A 22,569-nucleotide genomic window follows, 5' to 3' on the forward strand; every position below is an offset into this window, starting at 1 on the left:
CTGCTTCCGCGAACATTAGATACTACTAAGGCTATCTTTTTTTAGTAGCTGCGCATACCACCCCATTGAGACTGTTCGAAGTCTTAAATTCGAAGTCAAATCATTTGTTTAAATAGACCTATTGAAACGCACTATACAAAATCAAATTTACAAGTTTAAAATATTTAAAAAATTACTAGGGGGACCCCTTCCAAAAGGTAATTTCATGTGGAGAAGAATTGGCAAAATGCTTTTCCCGAAGAAAAACTTAGTAAAACTTTAAAGTTTTCTCTGCATAAAAACCATAGGAATTCTCAAATTGATCCACACATATTACATTCATATAAACTTTTAAACATTTTTTGTGATTAATTTTTGTGTTATAAGGAACAGGTACTTCAATAATTTTGTAAACACGTTCACCTTTTGAAAATATTTATAAATTTGATTACTTTAATGACTTTATTAATAAACTGTAATTAAGCATACAAAAATTCGAGGTGACATAAAATTACGTTTATTGATGTTAATTTTATTTATTGAGGGTATTTGTTTTTGAAACTACCTTCTCTTTAAATTTCGATATTAATAAACTCAATGTCACAAAGCTTAATAAAATAGTGTGGGTCAAAAGTTTAATATAATAACTAATCCATCTCTCATTGCTTGTCAATAGTTTAGGTTACAGGAAAAGTATCTTCATGAAGATTTTTAGATTACTTTGAACAACAATTTTACATCCGCCTGACTTTACACAAAATATATAAATTGAGTACATATTTAATTATAAAGATCACACGATTGATTTCTATGAAGGCAATCAAATCTTAATTCTTCTTTCTGTTAAAGACATAAATAGCGTACCAATTATAAAAAGGCCGCAACTTTTTATATACAGCAGAGGCTAAATGAGCAGGAGGAATTACCTGATATTAAATCACACATTGTCAAAAGGCTAGCAAATGCGTTGCCGGCCTTTTAAGAATTGTTACGCTCTGTTTTTTAAGGACCCTAAGTCGAATTGTATCGGAATTTCCTCGTTAGTGGTGGTGCGAACCTTTTGGCAGTGCCAGTGCAACGAGTGCTATAAAAAATATGTACTTATATTAATATTATTTGCGTTATAACAAAATAGGTTGATGATAACATGTTTACATAAAATATATGCTATTTTCCTTAAAATAATCGGTTAACAAATGGTTAGGTGTTTACTTAGCTATTATTAGTTTCCTCGTCTGCTGGTTGACTTGGTACTTTAATAGGTTTTATATCAATTTATTATTTTAAAGAAAAAATGCGAGTTATAATTGACATAAGATCAACTAAATGATATTGCCTCCAAACCTCCATTTTTTATTTTAATGATAAATTAACTTACACATAAAGACATGCGATGTGTACATTTTTATGTTCATTTTAGTGTTTTTCAACATCATAGTAGGTCTATATTTAATCAGTAATAATTAATCGAAACAAATGTTTTTGCGAAAATCATTAATAAAATCTTCAGCATCGTTAAAATAAATTATTGCATACTTTTTTTAATATTACAAGGGTTCAACTGCTTTTGCAATGCGTTGGAAAACACATTCTTGGGAAACATGTTAAAAAGAGACAGAATTGTTCAGAATTATTTAGAATAAAGATATATTTTTTTTGGTTGAATATAACAATATGAAACAGTCGCTTCAAATAAAAATATGAAATATTTTCCATCATTTCAAAAATTTGTGACATCTATTTCAGTGCATTACAAAAAAGGGCTGAATAAAATTGCTTTCTTTATATGGCAGTTGTAACAACGAAATCATTTAAATATAAATTATCAAAACGCATTATTACAATATAATAGGTACTTGTTAAATATGTATACACAATTTTTCTTAAGGTTTAACTTTTACTTAAAAAATTGTATCTACTACAAAATTATTCTTTGCAATTCATTTTGCTTTATCTATATTCGGATGCCATTTACGCTATATACCTAGCTATGTTTATAAACTAAAACAGGGTAATTTACCAACTTTAATCAAAATGCCAAACAGATCTGCGGAAAAATGAGAGATCTAAGGAAAATCTAATATTCTACCCATATACAAGGTGACTAACAAGGCTACATTTCCGCCTTATTTTATTTATTTGCGGAAATTGTTTTGTATATTTTACAAGTAGGAAATCTTTCGAAATTTAAATTTGTAACTTGATTAGATCCGGGAAATGTCACAAACTGAGTCTGTCCGGAGTTAAAGGTTTTATAAGTTTTATACTAGAATTTTTCAGGCATTTTTGGACACAGAGTAGGTATATATTGTTTCGCTGTCTTCCTAATTGATTAAATAATGCTTATCAAACATTCTTGCGTCTGTTTTATAATACAAATTAATTTTACGCAGTCTCTCAATTGACTATTACTGCGTGAAGGATTCTTTATTTGAATTTTTATGATTGTTCGAAATGTGTTCGCTGTTTAAATTCATATATTATCTACTTGCCTTACTATACTCAAAGTCACAAGTATTTCGCAAAGTCTTATCACAAATCTAACAGATATGGCAAAATTATCACGTCATAAAACTTATATCAAACATTTATTGTATGGATGTATGTCGGATTACGCTAAATATTGCGTTAGACATAAGTACTGTTAAATAAGCCTTCATTATTTAAACTCGTGTACAATTATGACCTTCAAACCAGCCTATTCAACACAATATGTCGTGGTCACAATTTTGATGGGCACTATAAGTAGTTGACTTGGAATAGGTGGTGCTAGCTTGTCTGACATGACATGACATTTAAAGCAACAGTCGATAAATGCTAAGTTTTATAATGTCTAAATTTATTTATTGAAATAAATTTAGATATTATTATTTAGACAGACATTTATATATAATTGTGAAAAGATGCCCAGGATTAGCTGAACAATGATATCAGGGATCAGTAAAGTTTAATAATGGCAACTCACCTATTAATTTGGGTGTCAATGGGCTGCGAAGAATGCCCATTTTGGGCGTCAAGTTCGCACGTTTGTCCCTCTAAAAAGCACGTTATATTTGTAAAAAGCCGCACCATGTTACCCGGATATGGTCCGTGTTCATTTGGGGCGTCATTGGCGAACTTTAGACGCTATCGGTACATTTAATAAAAATCATATTATTCTCATTCGCAAACGATATTTAACTATCATAAAATATAGCTCTCTCGAACTGGTTTTAACGGAAGCAGGTGTTTTCATAATTAACATATCTTTAGCTATACGTAGCGATAACCAATCTGTTTTTCTAATAAAACAAAAAACTAATTAGCGACCGGATGTGGGCACGCTAATCTAGAAATTAGTTTTTTTTATTTTATAATTTATTTTTCCTATTTCAACAAATAATTTGATGTAAAGATTTAAAGTACTTAGAAACTGGGAAATCCGTGTAATCATTACACTGTAATGTGTCTCTGGTTAGAGCCAGAATGGTTGTTTTTAATACTAGCTTATATCCCTTTGATTTTGAGAATTTATGATTTTAATAAGGCGTTAATATAGAAGATTTAAGTATGTCAAAAGGCTTTAGAGCATTCTATATATCGGTTGAAATTTAAAGAAAGTTAAAAACGGTGACTTACAAACATAAAGCATTCAAAAAAGTTAACGTGGAAATAGTCTTTCCACATTGTCCGTGCTTGTAATAACAGATAAGTCAAAGAAACCTATTCATGCCTAGTGGGAAGAAAAAAGAGAGAACGGAATAAAAGCGGGGAAGGATTGAAAAATGGTGGCGAGGTTCAGAAACCAGTGGAAGAATTTGGAATAGGCCTTCACTCCGTCGGAGGTCGTGTAGTACATGTAATGAACCTAATGTAATCCTGATTATATGATATAATGTAAGAATTAATTAAGATTAGCTATTGAAACTGCCAACGCTGCCATATCTTTAGAACCTTGCCTAAAGGGACTCCTTGTAATAATTTTTGTAAGGTTCAAATTTAAGATTCAAAGAATATATAATTATTAAACAATATTAAGATATAATCTTTGACATATCTAATTAATAACTACTCAGTTGCGATAGTTGCAAAATACGCAGAGAGAAGGAGCAATAGAAAGAGTATATGCATCGATAATAGCATATGCTTAGGTATATTATAATATAAATATATAATAATGGCCATTTTACGCCACCACGATGATATTACACGAAAAATATTTAACGTATATTAAAACGCAGTAGGGAGATCTAAAATATACCGTTCGCAGTACTAAGCATTCAATACTGTTATTAAAACCAATTACAGATTTTAATTGCAAGTACAGAAATTGCTGGTCTCATTATAACTACAGGGTCTATGGAATTGTCGCCACTTTAAAATGTTTTAAATAATTCATAGAGACCAAAATCGTGTGCATTCGTACAACAGGTCCCGAGTATCAAATAAATGGCATCGTTGTCTAGGCCGCGCTAGCAAGGTCACTGTTGAGTGGTAGCCATGATTTGGATACTTTAAGATAAGACTTTCGTCTGAAAATTTGTGCAGTTCGAAACTTTCTCTTTAAAGTTGTTTCTTTAGATTTCATTCAATTAATCTTTGTTCTTTTGATTATTGTTATTCTTTCTGTTCATATTATATTATTTTTTTATTCTTTATTACTCAATATGTCATATGGAACATGGTCTAGTGGTTGCAGCTCCTTACAAACATTATGTAAAAAAAACTTGGCGATTAAAAAGAGTGGCGGAGAGTTTAATGCCAGTTCTTCTCTTCCGTTCTACACCCTTGATTTGAGAACTGGTAGTGTATGTAAAATTAAATTCATTTAATATTTCTTTTTTTGACGTTCATAAGTGTACATTATGTTACCTAAATGAATAAATAAATTTTGATTTTGTTCAAAGTTTTGTGAATTGTCGTCGTCTGTGCATATTGCGCAATCTATTTTATTTCTAGTTTCTATAACAAAAAATCAGATAACATAATCTTAGAGTGACATACTGAGACATCGGGTAGCTGGTACAAAGGTACATAAAAACCATTTTTACCTATAGATACTGAACGCATATGTATTTGATAAATTTCAATCAAGTTTCGTTTATACCAAAATCATTGTCACCAACTGCGCCCGCGCATATTCTAACCTAGAAACAAGCTAGATTTCGTGACATTGGCGCTGTGTATGTGTGCGTGAGTTGGCTAGTGTAATTGAAACTCTATGCCAATGGAATAGAGATGTTGACATGATTCTAACGCGCGTATGGCATTGGTCGTTTTCGTATACAAATATGTTTGTATGGGCGTAGCAGAAGACTAATTTGCGACTTGTTTGTGTGCGTTTTAAAAATATTCAATGTGGATCAAGGTTTTGCACATGTTTATGTCAAGTATTATACTTAGAATTTCAGTAATTATCGCTTATGCACTAATATATAACTATTTTGTAAGTAGTTTTTTGTATAGCCGATTTTGCAGGTTTTAAATGCAACGTGTTGCATGAAAATATGATTATATGCATTTTGTGATTGTACGATAAATGAAAATGTGCCTATAAGTCAGTTTTAAAAATCCTGCACAATATTTATTTTAAGTTACAGGGTTCAAATGGTGATAATTGACACTTATATTGTCCCAAGGCCGCTTTACCGGCCTTTTAAGAACTGGTACGCTGTTTTCTGACCCCTAAATTGTTTCATAAATAAATGCGAATGTCTTTAATACTTTTAAATAATTGGTTAAAAATTGAAACGGTACCCCAAACGACCATATGTACCACTGCAAATAACCTCCGCCTTTAAGCCGATCCTTTCATCGCCAGGTAACTGGATCAGGATACTTGAATGCCAACTAGCTGGAATAAGCGATCCACAGATGAGATTGGTACATCCATTAGTCTAGTTCTCAAACGAATCGAAAATTTTCCATAGAAAAACTGTATGTGATTTAGGGAAAACATTGCGTACATACAAAGAAAAAATCTGTTGGTCCCCACCGTGACTTACACAGTCCCTATTAAGGCAATGTTTCTCTTTGCTCGCCCATATTCAGTTTAACGCTCGAACCCAACAATTAATCCACAATCTCAGATTGAAAACAATCCGAGATCAGACCGTTTCAGTCGATCGATCTCCTATCTGCAACTACAAAGACAATCCATTTTTGGCGACGGATAGAATGCAATGCAATGAATACAATTTTATTTATTTATATTATCATTAACACATATATAAATATGTATATGGAGTGATCATATACTGGTACATGATCATCTATTGGGGCTTTTACCTTAGTAATAAGTAATTTACAAAAAAGTTTCACTTCTGACATGTGTACTTTGTACGCACGCACTTTTTTTCACCCTTTTGAGTTCACTTGTTGAGTCCTCTATAAATTCACAGGAAACTGTGTTAGGTATTATGTTTGTTTAGATAAAACAACCAGTTAAGTAGGTGCTAAACGCGGCGTGAAGGCCACGCATTTGTTAGAAATAACACTCCACTGTGTCAATTTGTATAGAAGTTCTGACTGTCGACTAAATACTAACGAACCAAGGTTAACATATATTAGTTCAATTTCAAAGCTTTTGCATACGTATTTGTGTTTATTGTTTAAACTGTACCTAGTTATGATGTTTTATTGTTTTGTTTTATATTGTTTTTTTTTTTTGGAAAACGGGCAGGAGGCTCACCCGATGTAAAGGTCTGGACACTCTACCCCTGGACACTATGTCAGAAAGCTCGCTAGTGCGTTGCCGGCATTATTGGGACGCTCTTTTATTGAAGGACTATAAGTCGAATTGTGTGAATTTCACAATTTGTATTTTGTTTGTATTTTTAATTTAAATACCTCGAAACATACTTATAACTGTACTACCTCGTTGCTGGAAATTCCCGAGGTATTTTGAGTTTAGTGGGTATCATTCACCCGCTTCTCGGACTACCAGGGAAGTTCAGGGCCTTTAATGCCTTAAAAAGTACGGATATATAAAACTTCTCGTCTTCTCGAGCAATAAATCAGACATATTGTTTCAGGCATGCGTAAATTATTTTTTATAATCATATTTACGTGACGATAGCAAATCTTGCAATGCTTTTTGTCTACAGTTCGGTTTTTATAATTCGGTTCATACGTTTCGGAATGTTCCATTTATTTCTAACGAGACATCGCTTTTGTATTGACCCAATTACAATTGTCAACCCTAACGAGCCCGCGTGATTAATGCCCACTAATTGTACCGGCAACAAAAATATTAAAAATATGACATGACATATTGTAGGGTTAATAATACTAAGGGTTAGTTGAGTGGATGGGGCTGATAGGGGTAAATATTACAATTATTAAGGACCTCAATATAGTACTATCCATCATACATATTTATGTCAATTGGTTTCGATAAATGTGCTTTCTAAATAATCTAAATAATCTGGATGCAGCCTACACTTCTGATGTTCTTCACTAAATGTGTTGTGGGATTAAACCACTACCTCTGGCGTATCTGACACTGATGAGCAGATGCCTGCCTGCTTGGTGCTTTGAGCTCCGAAATACTATAGGAAGATAGGGCTTCCAATTCTCTCCTAAACATATTATAGTCAAGTGTGAATTGTCTAATTACAATAAACATTGTAATGTAACCGAAGCTGGCAAGGCCGCGGCCTTGCTCCAATATTAATGTCCACCGAACGACAATAATATCTTCCGATGTATGAAATTACAGATATCAGATTTATATTTTAAAACATGTCTATTATTTAATGTCTTATGAAAGAATTTAGTCTTTGGTTATAGATAGGTATATATTTGCATTATTTAGAAATAAGTTCCTAAAGTGATGTTATGACTCACACCATAGACTAAACAGCATAGATCTTAAACTGCTAATAAACCGGGATGAGTGATCAGACGGTACATAATTAGCATGGTGTATTCGATTTTCAAATTTAGGAATCCTTTTTTTTACGTTATTAATTTTTCAGTGTGTTATAACTTGAGTTAAACATGGAGCTGTTATTCAAAATGTGACTATTGAAATAGGTAGTGTTTCGAATACCGGAAAATCGGTGTGACCTTGTATGACCACACGATTTAGGATGACGCACCGAATGATGCGGTTAACGCCCATTCTGAATACTTCGCGTGCTATTGGTCAAAATTTTCGACCAGATAACGTTAATGTGTGATAAATGTTTTTCGGTAAATATCGTTTCTAATACAACTGCGATATGATGTCTCGCATGTTTATTTATCTAAATAATACCTAGGTTAAAAATATTTTGAACCGAGATCAATATAACTTTTAGTGTAATGTGTCTATTTATGTATAGTAAGGAAAAAGTATTGAAAATTACTATTATTTTGTTTCGTAAACGTTTGTTTAGTTATGTCTTTGTCTTTCATAGTCCATGTAGTTGGAAAACGCGTATTTTTGCGGTGTAACAAATACATACTTCGTAACAATTCGTGAACAGTGACGCCATCTAGTTACGCAATATAGAGTTTAATCTTAAAATATTGTCCTGAACTTTTGCATAAACAACGTAGACGTAATATGATTTTTAAATTTAGATCATTTTTAAATTTAATCACAAAGGTAAAGACAATGTATTTTTCACAGATAATAAATTACACAGACTACACTAAACTGCGCTTCCCACCAGTGCAATGCGTAATTCCACTGTTTAGGTAGAAAGTTGACCTTTGTGACCTCGAATTCTAGCATCTGACATATTATTATCCTATAGCTAGGTAATTTATCAAAGTAAAGTGGTATTTTACGAATGTCAAAGTGAAGAATGTTCGTCAATTAGATACAACCTTATAGTATTTATTTAACTGCGTATTTCTACAATGACTTGTTTATGTATTTACTATGACATCGTGTATTTTGTCTATTAATCTGTATATTTTAAAAGCAAATCTGCTTTACCGACTCAATAACCGGTTATTTAAGCATTGATTACATTATTTACATCAGTTTTAATTTTTGTATGATTAGGTATTTGTTTATTATATATAGGCATTGTATTAAGTAAGTATTATTATTTAATTTGGTGTTAATAAATGTTGTCTTTTCTCGTTCAACTTTATTTAGTTGTTCGATAGAATTACTTGAAAGACCTTAGTACCAGTACCTTCAATGTTTGTTTGTTTAAATACCAATAAAATTTCCCCCTGTTCCTTCGCCATTTTTGTTTGCGCGCTAAACTGTCATTAGCAATTGATGCCAACATTACGAAATTACAAGTTATGCTCGAATTATTAAATTATAGGCACTTGTTGTTTTGCACTCTGATTGTAGCCATTTAAAAAGCCATTTGGTCTGTGAAATGTTTTTCCTACTGAATTGTTATTAATAGAAATTAGTGGTTTCATTTTAATCTGCCAAGTTGACAATGATCTGTTATGCTCATAATGATATGTAATTATGTTAACAAATGGTCTGGGATATTTTTCTTTTTCAGTCTGGGTTAGTGGTTATCGTATGTGACGTAGAATGCAAAGCTACTGGGTTCGATAATCAATGTTTTTTGCTATTATAAAAAAATCTGGTTTGTAGATAGGCACAGAAGACAGATCGCCTCTTTATCGGAAATAAGAATATGTACCTAATTGATTGGTACTTTAATATTTTGTTTATTTAAGCAATACTTTTTTTAACTTACAAACACTACAAAATAAATTAATAAAATCATTATTTAGATACAATTTTTTAACACCGACTAATAAAATCTACCAAGAAACCAAAATTATGACAATTAAACAACTGTATGTATATAGCACCTGTATTTTGATAAAAAAAAATTTAAATAACTCTATCCATAGCTGCTTGTCGTTTAAAAAAATCAAACACACAACGACACGCAATACTCGTCGAGCGAGTTTGCTTATCTTACCGAAGCCGCGTACAAATTATTTGAAAAAATCTATTAGGTATGAGGGTGTGCAATTATTTAACCAATTACTATCTCAAATTCGCAATATTGGAGTGTTTGACAAATTCAAAAAGGCATTAAAGATGCATGTTAGAATGAACATAGCTGACTAAAATTGTTACGGCTAATGGCGACGTGTATCTCGCTCGTATATACTATATACAAATTAATATTAAGTTTCTCATGTAAATAAAATATTTCTGTTTTTGTAATGAGAAATAAAGTTCTTTAAACATAACATAATACTTTTATAATGTTTATCAAATTTAAAAATAATATACATTTTTAGCATCCTAGTTCTAACTAAGAACAATTTTCTTAATCGTATGTAATTTTAATTTTATTAAAATCCTAAACTCTCAAACTAATTCACTATTAATATTTTCAAGAATATTAAAAACATTCTTTAAGCACGTAAAAGCTTTTAAATGATAGAAAATTATTATAGTTTTATTTACAAAGAGAGTTCGTGACAATAGTTTAACTATTTCAATCAGATCTGTTGTACATAGTTTTGCCTGGAGCACACAAAAGTTGCACAAAATGTCCACTTTATTAAAATAGTTCGATCAGTCTGGTGATTCAGTACATAGTTCAGTAAACAACGTGTCAAATATCAAATAAAGTTTTTTAATCTGTGTACACGTATTTACCTGTGCTATTCATGTCCCAGAGTGGATAACTCGGACTGTTACATTACATTACTGGACAAACACACACTTATGAAAATTAGCACACATGTCTCTTAATAACACACATACAGTTCAAAGAGTTACCTCCTATTTTGGTAATTAGTCACACATTTTATTGTTTATTTTGAATCTGTTATAACTATAATTTGACAGCTGGCAGAGTGATTTTGTGTCATAGCAAAGATGTAAATGTTTATTCATACTGTTGACAAAACCAATTATCTACGTGCCTGAAGAAATAGCCCCTTGAAAGACCTTATTCTGACTCCAGTGAAGACAGAAATGATGGTTGAATCTTGCAATCATTGGCCTAGGAATCCCGTATCTGTCTAAACTTTTTGAATATAAGACACGGCGGTTTCCCCACGATGCTTCGACATATTTACGAGTGTTGTATGAACACATATAAAGAAAATTCAATTGTTAAATAATGAACAGAAATCAACAAGAGACAATTGTGATATATATTTTTTCGCGATTCTTTTTCATTAATAATTGAAATAATTTAAAAGAGTAATATATTAATAATTTAAAAGAAGGGGCGCCATTTTTAGAACATAAACGGGCAGGAGACTCAATTGATGTTACGTCATATCGCCCAGGGACAAAATTTCAGAGGGCGTGTGCGTTTTAAGAATTTTTTTCTGTTCTTTTTTTGAAGGACTCTAAGGCTGGCAGCACACGTACGGTTCCCTAATTAGGTTTCCTGATCGGGATCTTTTTTTCGTCCGAAAAATTTAAGAACGTTTGCGCCTAGTAGAATATGTTGTATGTAAGGTATGCATTCGTGTCTCCGAATCAGAATTTCGGATTAGGAAGCATAATGAGGAAACCGTACGTATGCTGCCAGCCTAAACGTCGAATTGGGTTCAGACATAAACACACTTTGCTATTTAACAAGAAATGATCGAAACTGCCATTATCGCTTAATAGCATGGTTATTTACTAACTGCGATATTTAATCATGGTGACATTACGCAATCGACACCTGTTCATTATTCATTCATTCAACTATGTTTATGATTTCAATTCAATATTTTTAATAGGTCATAGATAACATTCATGAATTTATTATACATAGTGATTCACCTGTTTGAGACTAGTTTATTTCGAAACCGGGTACCGTTTCTAGAAATCAGACAGTAGCTGTTACGAATCGTTTTTCAGAATACAGTCTACTTAATCAAATTTTTAAAATCAGTTAAACGATTATTACAGTTTTGGGATTTTTTTATCTTTAAGTAAAACATTCTTTCTTTCCCAGGATGTGAGCTTAACATTAATAATTCTTAAAATACGTTAATTTAGTGCCTTGTAATCCGGTAAACTGTATTTTTACAATAACACGTAGGTACTGCCGTAATTCAAGTTAATAATTTTTCTAAAAACTGTGTCATTACTGCTATAAACATTTACTTTATGACAAGTAAGTTGATAAAAACGGAACTGTTTAGTTTTAATTATTTTTTACCCACCGACAAGAATTAATAAATATTCTAACATATATGAAACAGGCGTTTTACTAAGCTATTCAGGCGAGCCTTAAATTAAACCAGAGACGTTACAACTAAATGTTTGATATTTCTTTTAAGGGAAATAATGTTCAACAATAGGTTAAGAGGCATCTTAGTAGTAGTAGTTGTGTTTTATCATCCGGGTTACGAATACAATTTACGTAAGCTATTTATTACCCCCTATGTAGTAGTTGGGGAATTATCTAGAAAACATTTAAACAAAATAAATCTTTTATAGACATACATTCATATGCACAACTGAGGCTCGAATGGTTGGCCTCAACCACTAAACACAGAATAGTAAATTAAAATCTCACAGCGATCAATGACGCGTCACACCGAATAAGGCTACGTTTTTACTTGAGCAACGGATATGTTTTTGTTCTTGTATTGATACTTGATTTATTGATAGATTGTCGTAACGGCTTTTAATCACATCATAGTTACAGTAGCATAACGAAGATATATTTGTGAAAGAAATGAATATTTTCTATGGATACCAACTGTTTGAGGTTATTTTTATATTTTCTTGAATCAGGCTTGCCTGGAGCAGTGATAGTCTAGTAGCTTCAGCGTGCGACTCACAGTCCTAAGTTTGATTCCCGGCTGTCACCAATGGACTTGTCGATGTTTGCCTTTAATATTGGTTCGAGCGGTGTAGAGAAACGTGAGGAAACCGGCTTGCCTTAGAACCAAAAAGTCGACGGCGTGGCCCCGGCTGATTTCTTGCCTATTAGATTGACAAATCATCTTGAAGAGATATCAGAGAATCAGTTGTCGATTTCTGACTACTCCTCTCCTCTGGTTGAATTATATTCTAGTTTAAGAAATGAAACGCGTAGTCAGTATAAAGTATTATCTAGTATTCCAAGAATACAAACGAAAGATGAGATTTTGATAAATATCCAGTTACTTAGAGCTAAATTTGAGGGACACATATTATAAGAACATACGAATGAAGAAAATTTTATTGAAAAAACTTGGTAATTAAAATAAGGTTTTTGAGGGTAAGGTTAATAATAATAAGGTTGTTTCTGTGTTCATTAATCATTTCAAAGTTTTTTCATACAAAATGTATATAATATAGACATAATTTTATTTATTACAATTAAGATACTATTTATTTTAAAGTATTTTAAAGATTAGTTTTGATAAAATATATGTCTGGTATTTGTAATATGTGTTTGTCTTCTTTTTAATAATAATATTTTTTTATAATTCCTTTGAGAATTATTAGATCATCATAGCTCAGTGGTGTCTTAGCCAGCATGTTAACTGTCAACCAATAGAAATTTATGTTAAGTTTTTGGACGTTAAAAACTGACCTTTTAGCTCTGGAGATGGGTAAAAAAATTACTAACAGGTTACAACGAACTCCGTGTTAAAACATCGTAACCGACAAATAATTTAACTTGCAAATTACGTTCTATACCAATAATCTAAAGTACACATTCAAACAACCATCGGCCCAGCAGATGTTAGCGATACAAATATTAGGGGAACTAAGGCATAAAAACTGGTCAGCCAATCACAAAGCTCGATTATAGGCTATCTCATTCCCGCATCGATCGCACTCTTCTTCTAATGCTTTTTTTGTCATCTTATTCTAATTCCTCATTCAAATGGTTTGAGTCGGATTCCAGAGGCGCGTAACCTTTAATTATTTATTTTCATTTATGGCAATGCTATGCAATTGTGAATAATCAGTGTCGGTAATGGTTCTATGTTCTCATGTGATTATTTTGTACAATTATTGCTCTTAATTGTGGTAATAAGAGGTACGTGCTTTAATTACGATCGGTTTGGTGTGATTAAAAATTACCGACTTTGGATATAAGTAAATAGTCAGAACTTTTTCTTAGTACTTTAATTAACATTATTATTTTGTATTTAAATTGTGAAAAAAATTTACATGGAACGTAATTATATTTGCATTCATGATTAACATAGTATATGGGAGCAGTTCAAGTATTACGTAAGCAAACTGGGGGGAAGGGGGGTCATTGATTTTCTTATTTGGTAAATACGTCAACAGTTATTAAATTTTTTACACATAGTATCTACCCACCCTATGGCTTGAAAACAAAATTTACACACGGTTAGAATAACTTTATTTCTCATAGGAATAAAAAAAAAATTCGCTTACTGAGAAAAAAACATTACAAGAGACTAAATAATTATTACTAGAACGCACAGAAGGTACCTATACAAAAATTCAAAAACAAATACAGTAACAAAAATGTAGGTAGACACAACAGACTCGAAACAAAAACAAACAAAATTTATTTTTGAGGATTCTTACAAAACGTCAAATGATGTATGTACTATTATTTTTTAGAGCCTTGCTTACTTTTTACTGACTGACAAGAGGAAGGTGGGGATTAAATGCAGAAAATCTGTCTGAGTAAAACTTGAACAACTATGTTGTCTTAAAGAAGATGTTTACTATTTAGCAAAAGCATATAGATAACTATATACCTAAATCGTAATAATTCATAAAATCAAAAAACGTTATCGAATAGTCAGTCAGGCGTAAAAAACAAACATGCATTCAAAACACTTCATTAGCGATGTCAGAAAAACTGCATCTTTTAATTATGGAAATCAGTTATTTTGACATCTAAAAGCTTTTCACTAGTGTGTATTATTTGGTCACTTATACGTCTCTGGTATTATTGTTTTTTTTTTGTTCAATGTCAAGGCATTCTTTTGTAGTAATTTATAGTATCTCTCGGTGGGGGTCAGATGCGATCCACAATTTTTGAAAGTTAGAGGGTGTCCATGGGCTGCGATGACTGCCTTTTTGGCGTCCTGTAGCTTCATTTGCTCCCCTATTATATTAAAAAACAGTGTTTTTGGAGATAATTAATTATATTGTTTTTTTATGTCTAGTCTAAAATATTTAATACATATATAACGTGGTATAGTTGGGTTGAGTAGATAGAGGTTTTCCAGTTGTGTATTGGAACATTAATTTTTAGATACATGTCCAAATATAAATCCAGAATTTTTAAATACAATCCATACACCATTGAAATTATTTCTTTTTTTTTCAAAAATATTTTTTTGACATTTGACTCATTACCATGTAAACTCAATTTGACTAGACGCCTTTAAACTAGTAACTAATTTGCCTGTAATATGGAAAAGTCTTTATCAAAATGTCACATCTAAACAATTACGCTGGTAAGTCGACAGATGACATTGCCATTTCTCAGTAATTACAAAGGTTGATGATCTCTGTAACCGTTATCACACGTACTGAGGGCGAACAGCTGATATTACAAAATGGCGGCCGTAAGACGTCGTATCCGGCCGGCCTTGGCTTTGATTTAACTGATTCTGTGCGTGGGTATTCATTTAATATGTGGACAAAAGACATTAACATCCTGAAACAAAAAAGTATCAAAAACAATATCACAAACAGTACCACAAATATTAAATTTAAGATTTAAAAAATATAATATATCTTAAAACATTAATTCAGTTAAATATCAACTGATTAACTAATGGAAGAAATCCTTTTTTTAATGAGCATCGCTTACTAAGTCAACATTCTAATTCGTATCTGCAGTCAGTCTTGAGTGCTCTCAAATGTCTTGATACAGAAAAAATAGTTTAACAACTCTAAAGACTAGTTCAATTTATAACGTTCTGCACTATGGCGCTTAGAAACGATGTTCAAAATAACGAAGTTCTACCGAAAAGGGCTTCACTGATAATAAAATTTACTACTTATAAATGACAGACGAACGTTATTGACCGATTTCTAGGACAGAAATCTTTTATTACGGTGTATTTTACACTGTATAAGTGTTTCTAATAACCATTATGGTCTATTCAATTATTACAATTCGATATGTTCAATGTAAATTAGCTAGTTTTTCCTGTAAAGTATAAAAAATGCAATTTCGTAATAAAGCAAATATTTTCTCATAGCCAAGAATGGAGTCAGGCCATAAATCTAAAAAATCGCCTCAGAAGGGCATTACTTAATAATGATAATTAAACGCTAATAACGCTGGCAATTCTATACGCATATTTGAGATGTGCCAAACAAGGACACGGGTGTTTCCGTATTGAATCATAGTTGTGTGGGGTAACTGATACGCGGTCGGCGTTTTAGTACTTCAGAGTAAAAATGGCATTTAAGTATGTTCTGACCGTTTGGCTACTTTTAATCTGTCTGTTAACTTTTGCATAATACTATATTACTACTAAATACTAACCTTTAAATAAGTTGCTGTGTTATTGACATAGCAAGTGATGAAAGATTTCCAAAAATGTATATTAAAAAATACGAGTAAAGAACGTTTTTATTGGTATAAATCTCTCTTAATAGAGTCAAATAAAACGTGAACAAATGTTTTTTTGCAATGCAATATAACAGTTAAAGAAATTGCCTGCGTCGGGCGATACTCTCGGGGTTACGATATACCTAGGCAATGAGTTACAGAAGTAAAAAGCCTGAGTGAGAAAAATGTACAGCATTGACTCATAGTCTTGTTTGATAATGTATAAATGATTAAAATACAATCGTAACAATAATTACGCAGTTTCTCATTTACAATTGAACTTTAATTACACTTAAAATTGCTGTAAAAGCTACAATAGAGCGTTAAACTTTAACATTTCAAAGGGATATTAATATCGCGAAAACTAAAGGACAATACAACAAAAATTAAACAGTAAAATACTACTTAATGGGCACAAAAGAGGATGAATCCACGTCTCTCTGGAGGTGCCGAGTTTCGCGGCTCGACTGACAAGAGCTCTTTGAGAACAAAAGATTAGCTTATCGCGACACTGAGTGAGTAATTTAAAAACTGTGTGTTGTGCCAAATGATTTTATTTATATTTTTAATTTTATACATTTTAATAAACGATCAACCTATTACATGCAAAATTTTCTGATAACCATTATTGATCTCAGCGGTGATGACATAACAACGTATTTAATCGACCCATGGTGAACAAATGGTTGGATTTAATAATTAAAATTTTCTAAAATTTATATCTATTTCTTCATTTGGAATTAAAGAATTTTATTTCTGTTTTATTTATACTTTTTAGTAAATAAACTTATAAACTTAAAAATATTGTTTAGTAGTGTTCTGCATTCACAGTTTTCTGGTAAATTGTAATTTTGGATGACAATATCATCTTCATAGTAAATTTTATTAATAATATTTATTAATTATCTCACAAAAACTTCATACATTATATGTTAAAACTATTTATTAATAAAATATTTATCCGGGCTTCACAATGGATATAGATTTCCATATACAAACAATACTTTAAATGGACAATAACAACTGTCCTCAAATCGCTTAAGTCTATAACATGTTAATCGTTAGTTTGAGTCAGCGGCCTTGACGCAGTCTAATCGCAGTTTCAGCCAATCAGTAGGCAGCGCACGTATGTCCTTTGTATACTGTTGTTATGTTATTTTGACAATAAATTATTCAACTAGTATGTGTTACTTCTATTGCGGTAGCCAATCAGCTTCAAACACGGAAGTTCGATGTTTGAAATTAACATGTTAGAATTAAAACTTCCTTCATAATGTCTGACAGATGACATTGGATTTGGATAGAATTTTGTTTATAACTTATTTTCGATAAGTCAAGTGGAATTTATATTATTTCTGCCAGTATAATTGGAGATATAAGTTAAAGAATTTACGAATTGAATTTATTTATCAATTTCCGGGTAGTAAGTTCAACAGTCGAGGTGTTCACGTTAATTTCCTACATATTGACAGATGAAATATTACCATTTCCCGAAATGAAACCTTGACTTGTGACCACTTCCGTAAAGTCAATTTTTTTGCCAAAAACGTGTGGTGAAATTTAGCTGTCAGATATAAAGACTACGCTACCTTAAATTTAATCATTAAATTACTACATTTATTTCTTCTACCTATAGTTTAAATTCGCGTAACTTTGAGCGAAACTAAAAACAGTAGCGAAATAAACATTTTTTATTTAGGTACTATATAAAGACTTAGGGTACCAATTCTTAAAAGGCCGGCAACGCATTCGCGACATTAATAGTGTATCTACATGAGCCTTGTCACTTGCACCTGTTCTATAAAAAAAATTGATAAGTCGTCCACAATGCTCTCCGTTGCGGTAAGTCTTAGGCCTCGTATTTTACCTCGCGCCAAGTTATTCCAAGTCTTTTTGCCTCATCTGCAACTGTACTGCGCCTTTTTTAAACAATCTGTAGTTAGTGAATCGCATTAAAATTTATTGATCTTATTATCTTACGGGACGACTCTTGTGAGGGTAGAGCTGATAAAATAATTTAACATATTATATACGTAAGTACTTGCTTTGGGTTATAATTCTCAATGAACTTGTTATTATTGTTATGTATGTTAAAGCTTTATCTGTCTTAGATATAGGCCAAATGTATCTACTTATCTGCTAAGGTTTAAGCTCGTGATATACAATAACATTAATATTAACAAGCTTTTAAATGTCTCAATGAAATATTTATTCATTCACAAAATACATATCCTTACAATGCCAATGCCATAATGTCGACAAAAATTAAATAAATAATATACACATTATCGCACTTGAACTCACTCTGTGAACATACCTAAATATGTCGATAGTATCGGATATATATATCAGACAGCATTCAGTAGACGCAACGTCTTTGTTGACGGGGATCTGTTCAACAGACTGGTTCTGGTTCATGGTATCGCAAACAACCTTAAACTTCGCCATCACACATACCCCATAGGTACAAAACCGAGTTCAGTATAGATGTAAGTCTCATACAACATATAAAGGTGTTGTCAATTGGCTGTCAGAGAAACAAAATTCTTGTTTATAGCCGTTAAGATAAAAATGGAAAGGTTGGTTACCTCTGACAAGCCATTAACAAGAAAGCACAGTTAACGCTCTTCAATGCGACTACGAATACGTAATGTGTAATTATTTTTTTATTACAGCGTGTAGGTTCGTTGGCACTAATTATAATATTGAACCAGTGGGTGTTTTGCTTCAGTTATTTCTTGATCATTTTAATACTATGCACTTTTTGGTAACGAATCCTTTAAATTAGTTGTCTAAGCTGGTATTTGGATATATTCGACTTAAGGTCCTTTAAGTGTACCAATTCTTAAAAGTCCGACAACGTACTTGCGACTCTTTTGACAGTGTGAGAGTCCTTGGGCGGCATATGACATAACTGCCGGTTTGCCCTTATTTGTATAAAAAAATGTTTTACGTCGGAAGTCTGATCTTCCGAAAAATCATTATTTTTGTATGTGTTATACTAAATTTACGCTCTCTTTTTTATCATTACATAGATGGATCTCATAATTTAAAGTAAAATATTGTACTTATTGTCTAAACTGAACTCATAGAAATTATACGTCCATATAGATTTTTTTTATATTCGTTCGTCAGTATTTACCATTATTTATTAAACACCTACCAAGAAAAATTTAAACGTAACAAATTAACGACTTATATTAATTAAAATAGTACATTCCAGAGGTAACCAACCTAATCGCTGGCGCAGCTGCGAAATTATCCTTTTTGCAAACATAGATGGCGCTGATGACATTTACCGACATAGGAAATATTGTAATTGATCTGCAATCATCATATCACCTGCACCTATATGATTATACCTTCACGTTTTGTTATTACATAGTGTTTTACATATGCATGAATAAAGAAGAGGTTTAAGGGGGTTGTTTTACTTAATCGTGGAAAGGCAATGCAAAGAAATGTTTTCTTAAGAAACATTATTAAAGAATATTAAAGATTCCTGTTTCTATCATTAAAAATTAAAAGTCTAATGGAGGCAATATTAGTTAAATTAACTAAAAATTAACTGTATTTATTTGTTCATTTACAGCAAAGTGATTCCAAGCAATTAAAATTGATATCGACTAAATTTTTAACCTTTGAATAGGTATATGAAACTAGCAAATAAAATCCAAGATATGAATTATTATAGAGTGAATTTCGTGTATTTTCTTTCAGCAATACTCGTTATTCTTAAGTCAATTTACATAAAACTATTATTAATTAAATACCTTAGGAATGACACTATTGGTAATATATAATTGGAAATATAAGATTAATTGCATACATTTTGAATTGCATCGAGACATAATTCAATTCGCACCCGTCAGCGATATCTTCGAACTTATCAAGAACCTTGACCGTTGGGCATTAATTATGAATATAGTTCGCAACTTATATTAATAAATATTAGTTCATAACTTGGCTACTAGAGGTCACCCTTTGCTACAAATTTAATCAGTTTTTTACTTTTTAAACTTAAATAAACAAGCAAATGCAAATAAGAGATGGTCTATTGGATTTCGTTGATTATAAACTCGCTTTTACGGGCTTGCACTACGTGAATGTTTAAATTATTAAAAAGGTAGATAATATCTGCAAATTGCATAATAAACTACCATTGTTATAAAAAAAAATGATATCACTGTGTTCTTTTGTTTTAGCGTATTTATGATTGAAATTATGTTAACTTAAATCTTTAATCTCTCTTGTTTTTACAGGTCTAGAACGGGTGGCAGAGGAGTTGATGGGTCGAAGAAAATGGAAACTGTATCAAGACGCATTGATTCCAAAGCAGCTAGAGGGCGAGCAGTCAAGCGGAGACGAATCCATGCCTGCCACAGACCACCCGCCCGCTCTCAAGATAAAGACCATAGAGCAGATAAACGAGTCAGAGGAGGCCGACGAACCGGCCAGAAAGGTTCTTTTTTTTTTTAATTTATTTATTTAAATTTATCAATAAACAGGAACTATACAGTTGGTATCTAGATTTAGACGCACGTGTGTATTGAAGCATATAATCTAGCCTTTGCTTTTTTAACATACCTAAAAGCTTACTACATACTAATAGAAACGTTTTATTTTAAATTTTGCTCTTAGACATGGCAGAAAATAATTTTCTCCTTTTTAGTTTTGTTGGTATATTTCCTACTAAAAACTTGAACAAGGTATGCAGTAGCTACTTACCTGCTAAGAAGCTCTTTACTTCAATAGAGCAAATTTGATGCTAACAACAGGTTTACAATGTAGGTCAAAATTGCTTTAAATTTTTCTTCAAGAAAGCCAAGACTGTAAGAGTTCATGCTTGGTTAGACCCTGATATGTTTTTACATAAATAATATTTTGAAGTATTTGTAGAAGTAGCTTCAAATTGGCGATATTTGGCTATAGGCTTTATGATTTTATAGCAAGCGTCAATGTTAAGTAAATAGTTGGACACTTAAGAGAAATGATCTCTGGTTTCAACTTACAATCAGAAACTTTTTCTGTAAATTGTGAATTTTTAAAGTACCAATATTAGCCAACCTTGTTCAGATGAGGTTTAATTTCAATTACAATTTTTCTTGAAGTGTATTATATTTAGGCCGTATATATTCATTCATTTTTATAAATATTAATATAATATATTATATAACGTGTAGGTATGCTAGCTTGCTTCATATTGGATTAATTTGAATATTGTTCTATCGGCGTTCCCTTATTGCAGATTATATCATATTACAACAAAGATATGTTTAAAAATAGAATTCAGAAACATTGGTTTTAATATTACAGGACTCAATCCTCGAAAGTCTTATCAAACGTCCAGCGACGGCACCCAAGGTAGAGCCTCAGGAGCCAGCAGACTGGAAACCAGCAGACAAGTGCTACTTCTGCGTCGACGAGCGTGGAGAACGGACGGACAGGGCGGAAGGGGTGGACGCCAGGGCGGACGCTAGGGCGGACGTGAGGGCGGGCGGCGCAAACGTAAGTAACGCCTCGGAAATTCGGTTCGCATTTTCGGTGACCTAATTAATCTGATTGATGTTGAGGTCGTTATACTACCGTGAATGTGAAAGTCGGCTTGTGTTTCGTTAAACAGATAGTGCAACCAAATTTATGGATTTTATATCACTAGAAATGCCTGTGACCTAATGTTATAGGATAGATAAGAAAAATCACAAAACCCTTTGATTAACTATAATTTATCGAAGTCTAATCCAACAATTTAAAAAATCTCTGGTACAATTATCTACGTGTGACATTTGATATCTAGCTTTTTTAATACTGTAACTACAAGATTAAAACGGAGTAGAACTGTAAAAAAGTAAATCAAAAATATACCAAAATATGCTAGAACTAAAGGTGCAGCAACTAACTATTTTAAAGTAGGTATTAACCAATGTGTAACTTATTTCAAAAGATTAGGAAATACAAAAAAATATTAGATAGCAATTCTAAGTAAATAGAGGCTATTCCAATATTAAAAAATATATCAGTTATGGTCGTGGAAGCTAACATTTTAACACATTCATATGCATATAGCGAATAAGAAATACCATTTGGATTTATTATTTAAAAACAAAAAAATTGGTGTAAAATCATCAATACTATTCTGAACAATTCGAGTAGTTAACTACTTTGAATTAAAAAA

General features: G+C 31.8%; 1 protein-coding gene across 3 annotated transcripts in view; it reads left to right on the forward strand.

Moving 5' to 3' along the window:
* Positions 1-22,569, forward strand: part of LOC111002879 (mushroom body large-type Kenyon cell-specific protein 1) — a 145,852-nt gene that overhangs the window by 89,606 nt on the left and 33,677 nt on the right. For all 3 annotated transcript variants that reach the window (XM_022273149.2, XM_022273150.2, XM_022273151.2), the window contains 2 exons: positions 20,657-20,856; positions 21,711-21,902. In XM_022273149.2, coding sequence (XP_022128841.1) covers positions 20,657-20,856; positions 21,711-21,902 — 392 coding nt within the window. The remainder of the gene's footprint in view (positions 1-20,656; positions 20,857-21,710; positions 21,903-22,569) is intronic.

This window comes from Pieris rapae, chromosome 2 (assembly GCF_905147795.1).
Source record: "Pieris rapae chromosome 2, ilPieRapa1.1, whole genome shotgun sequence".
In the NCBI taxonomy this organism is placed as follows: Eukaryota; Metazoa; Arthropoda; class Insecta; order Lepidoptera; family Pieridae; genus Pieris; species Pieris rapae.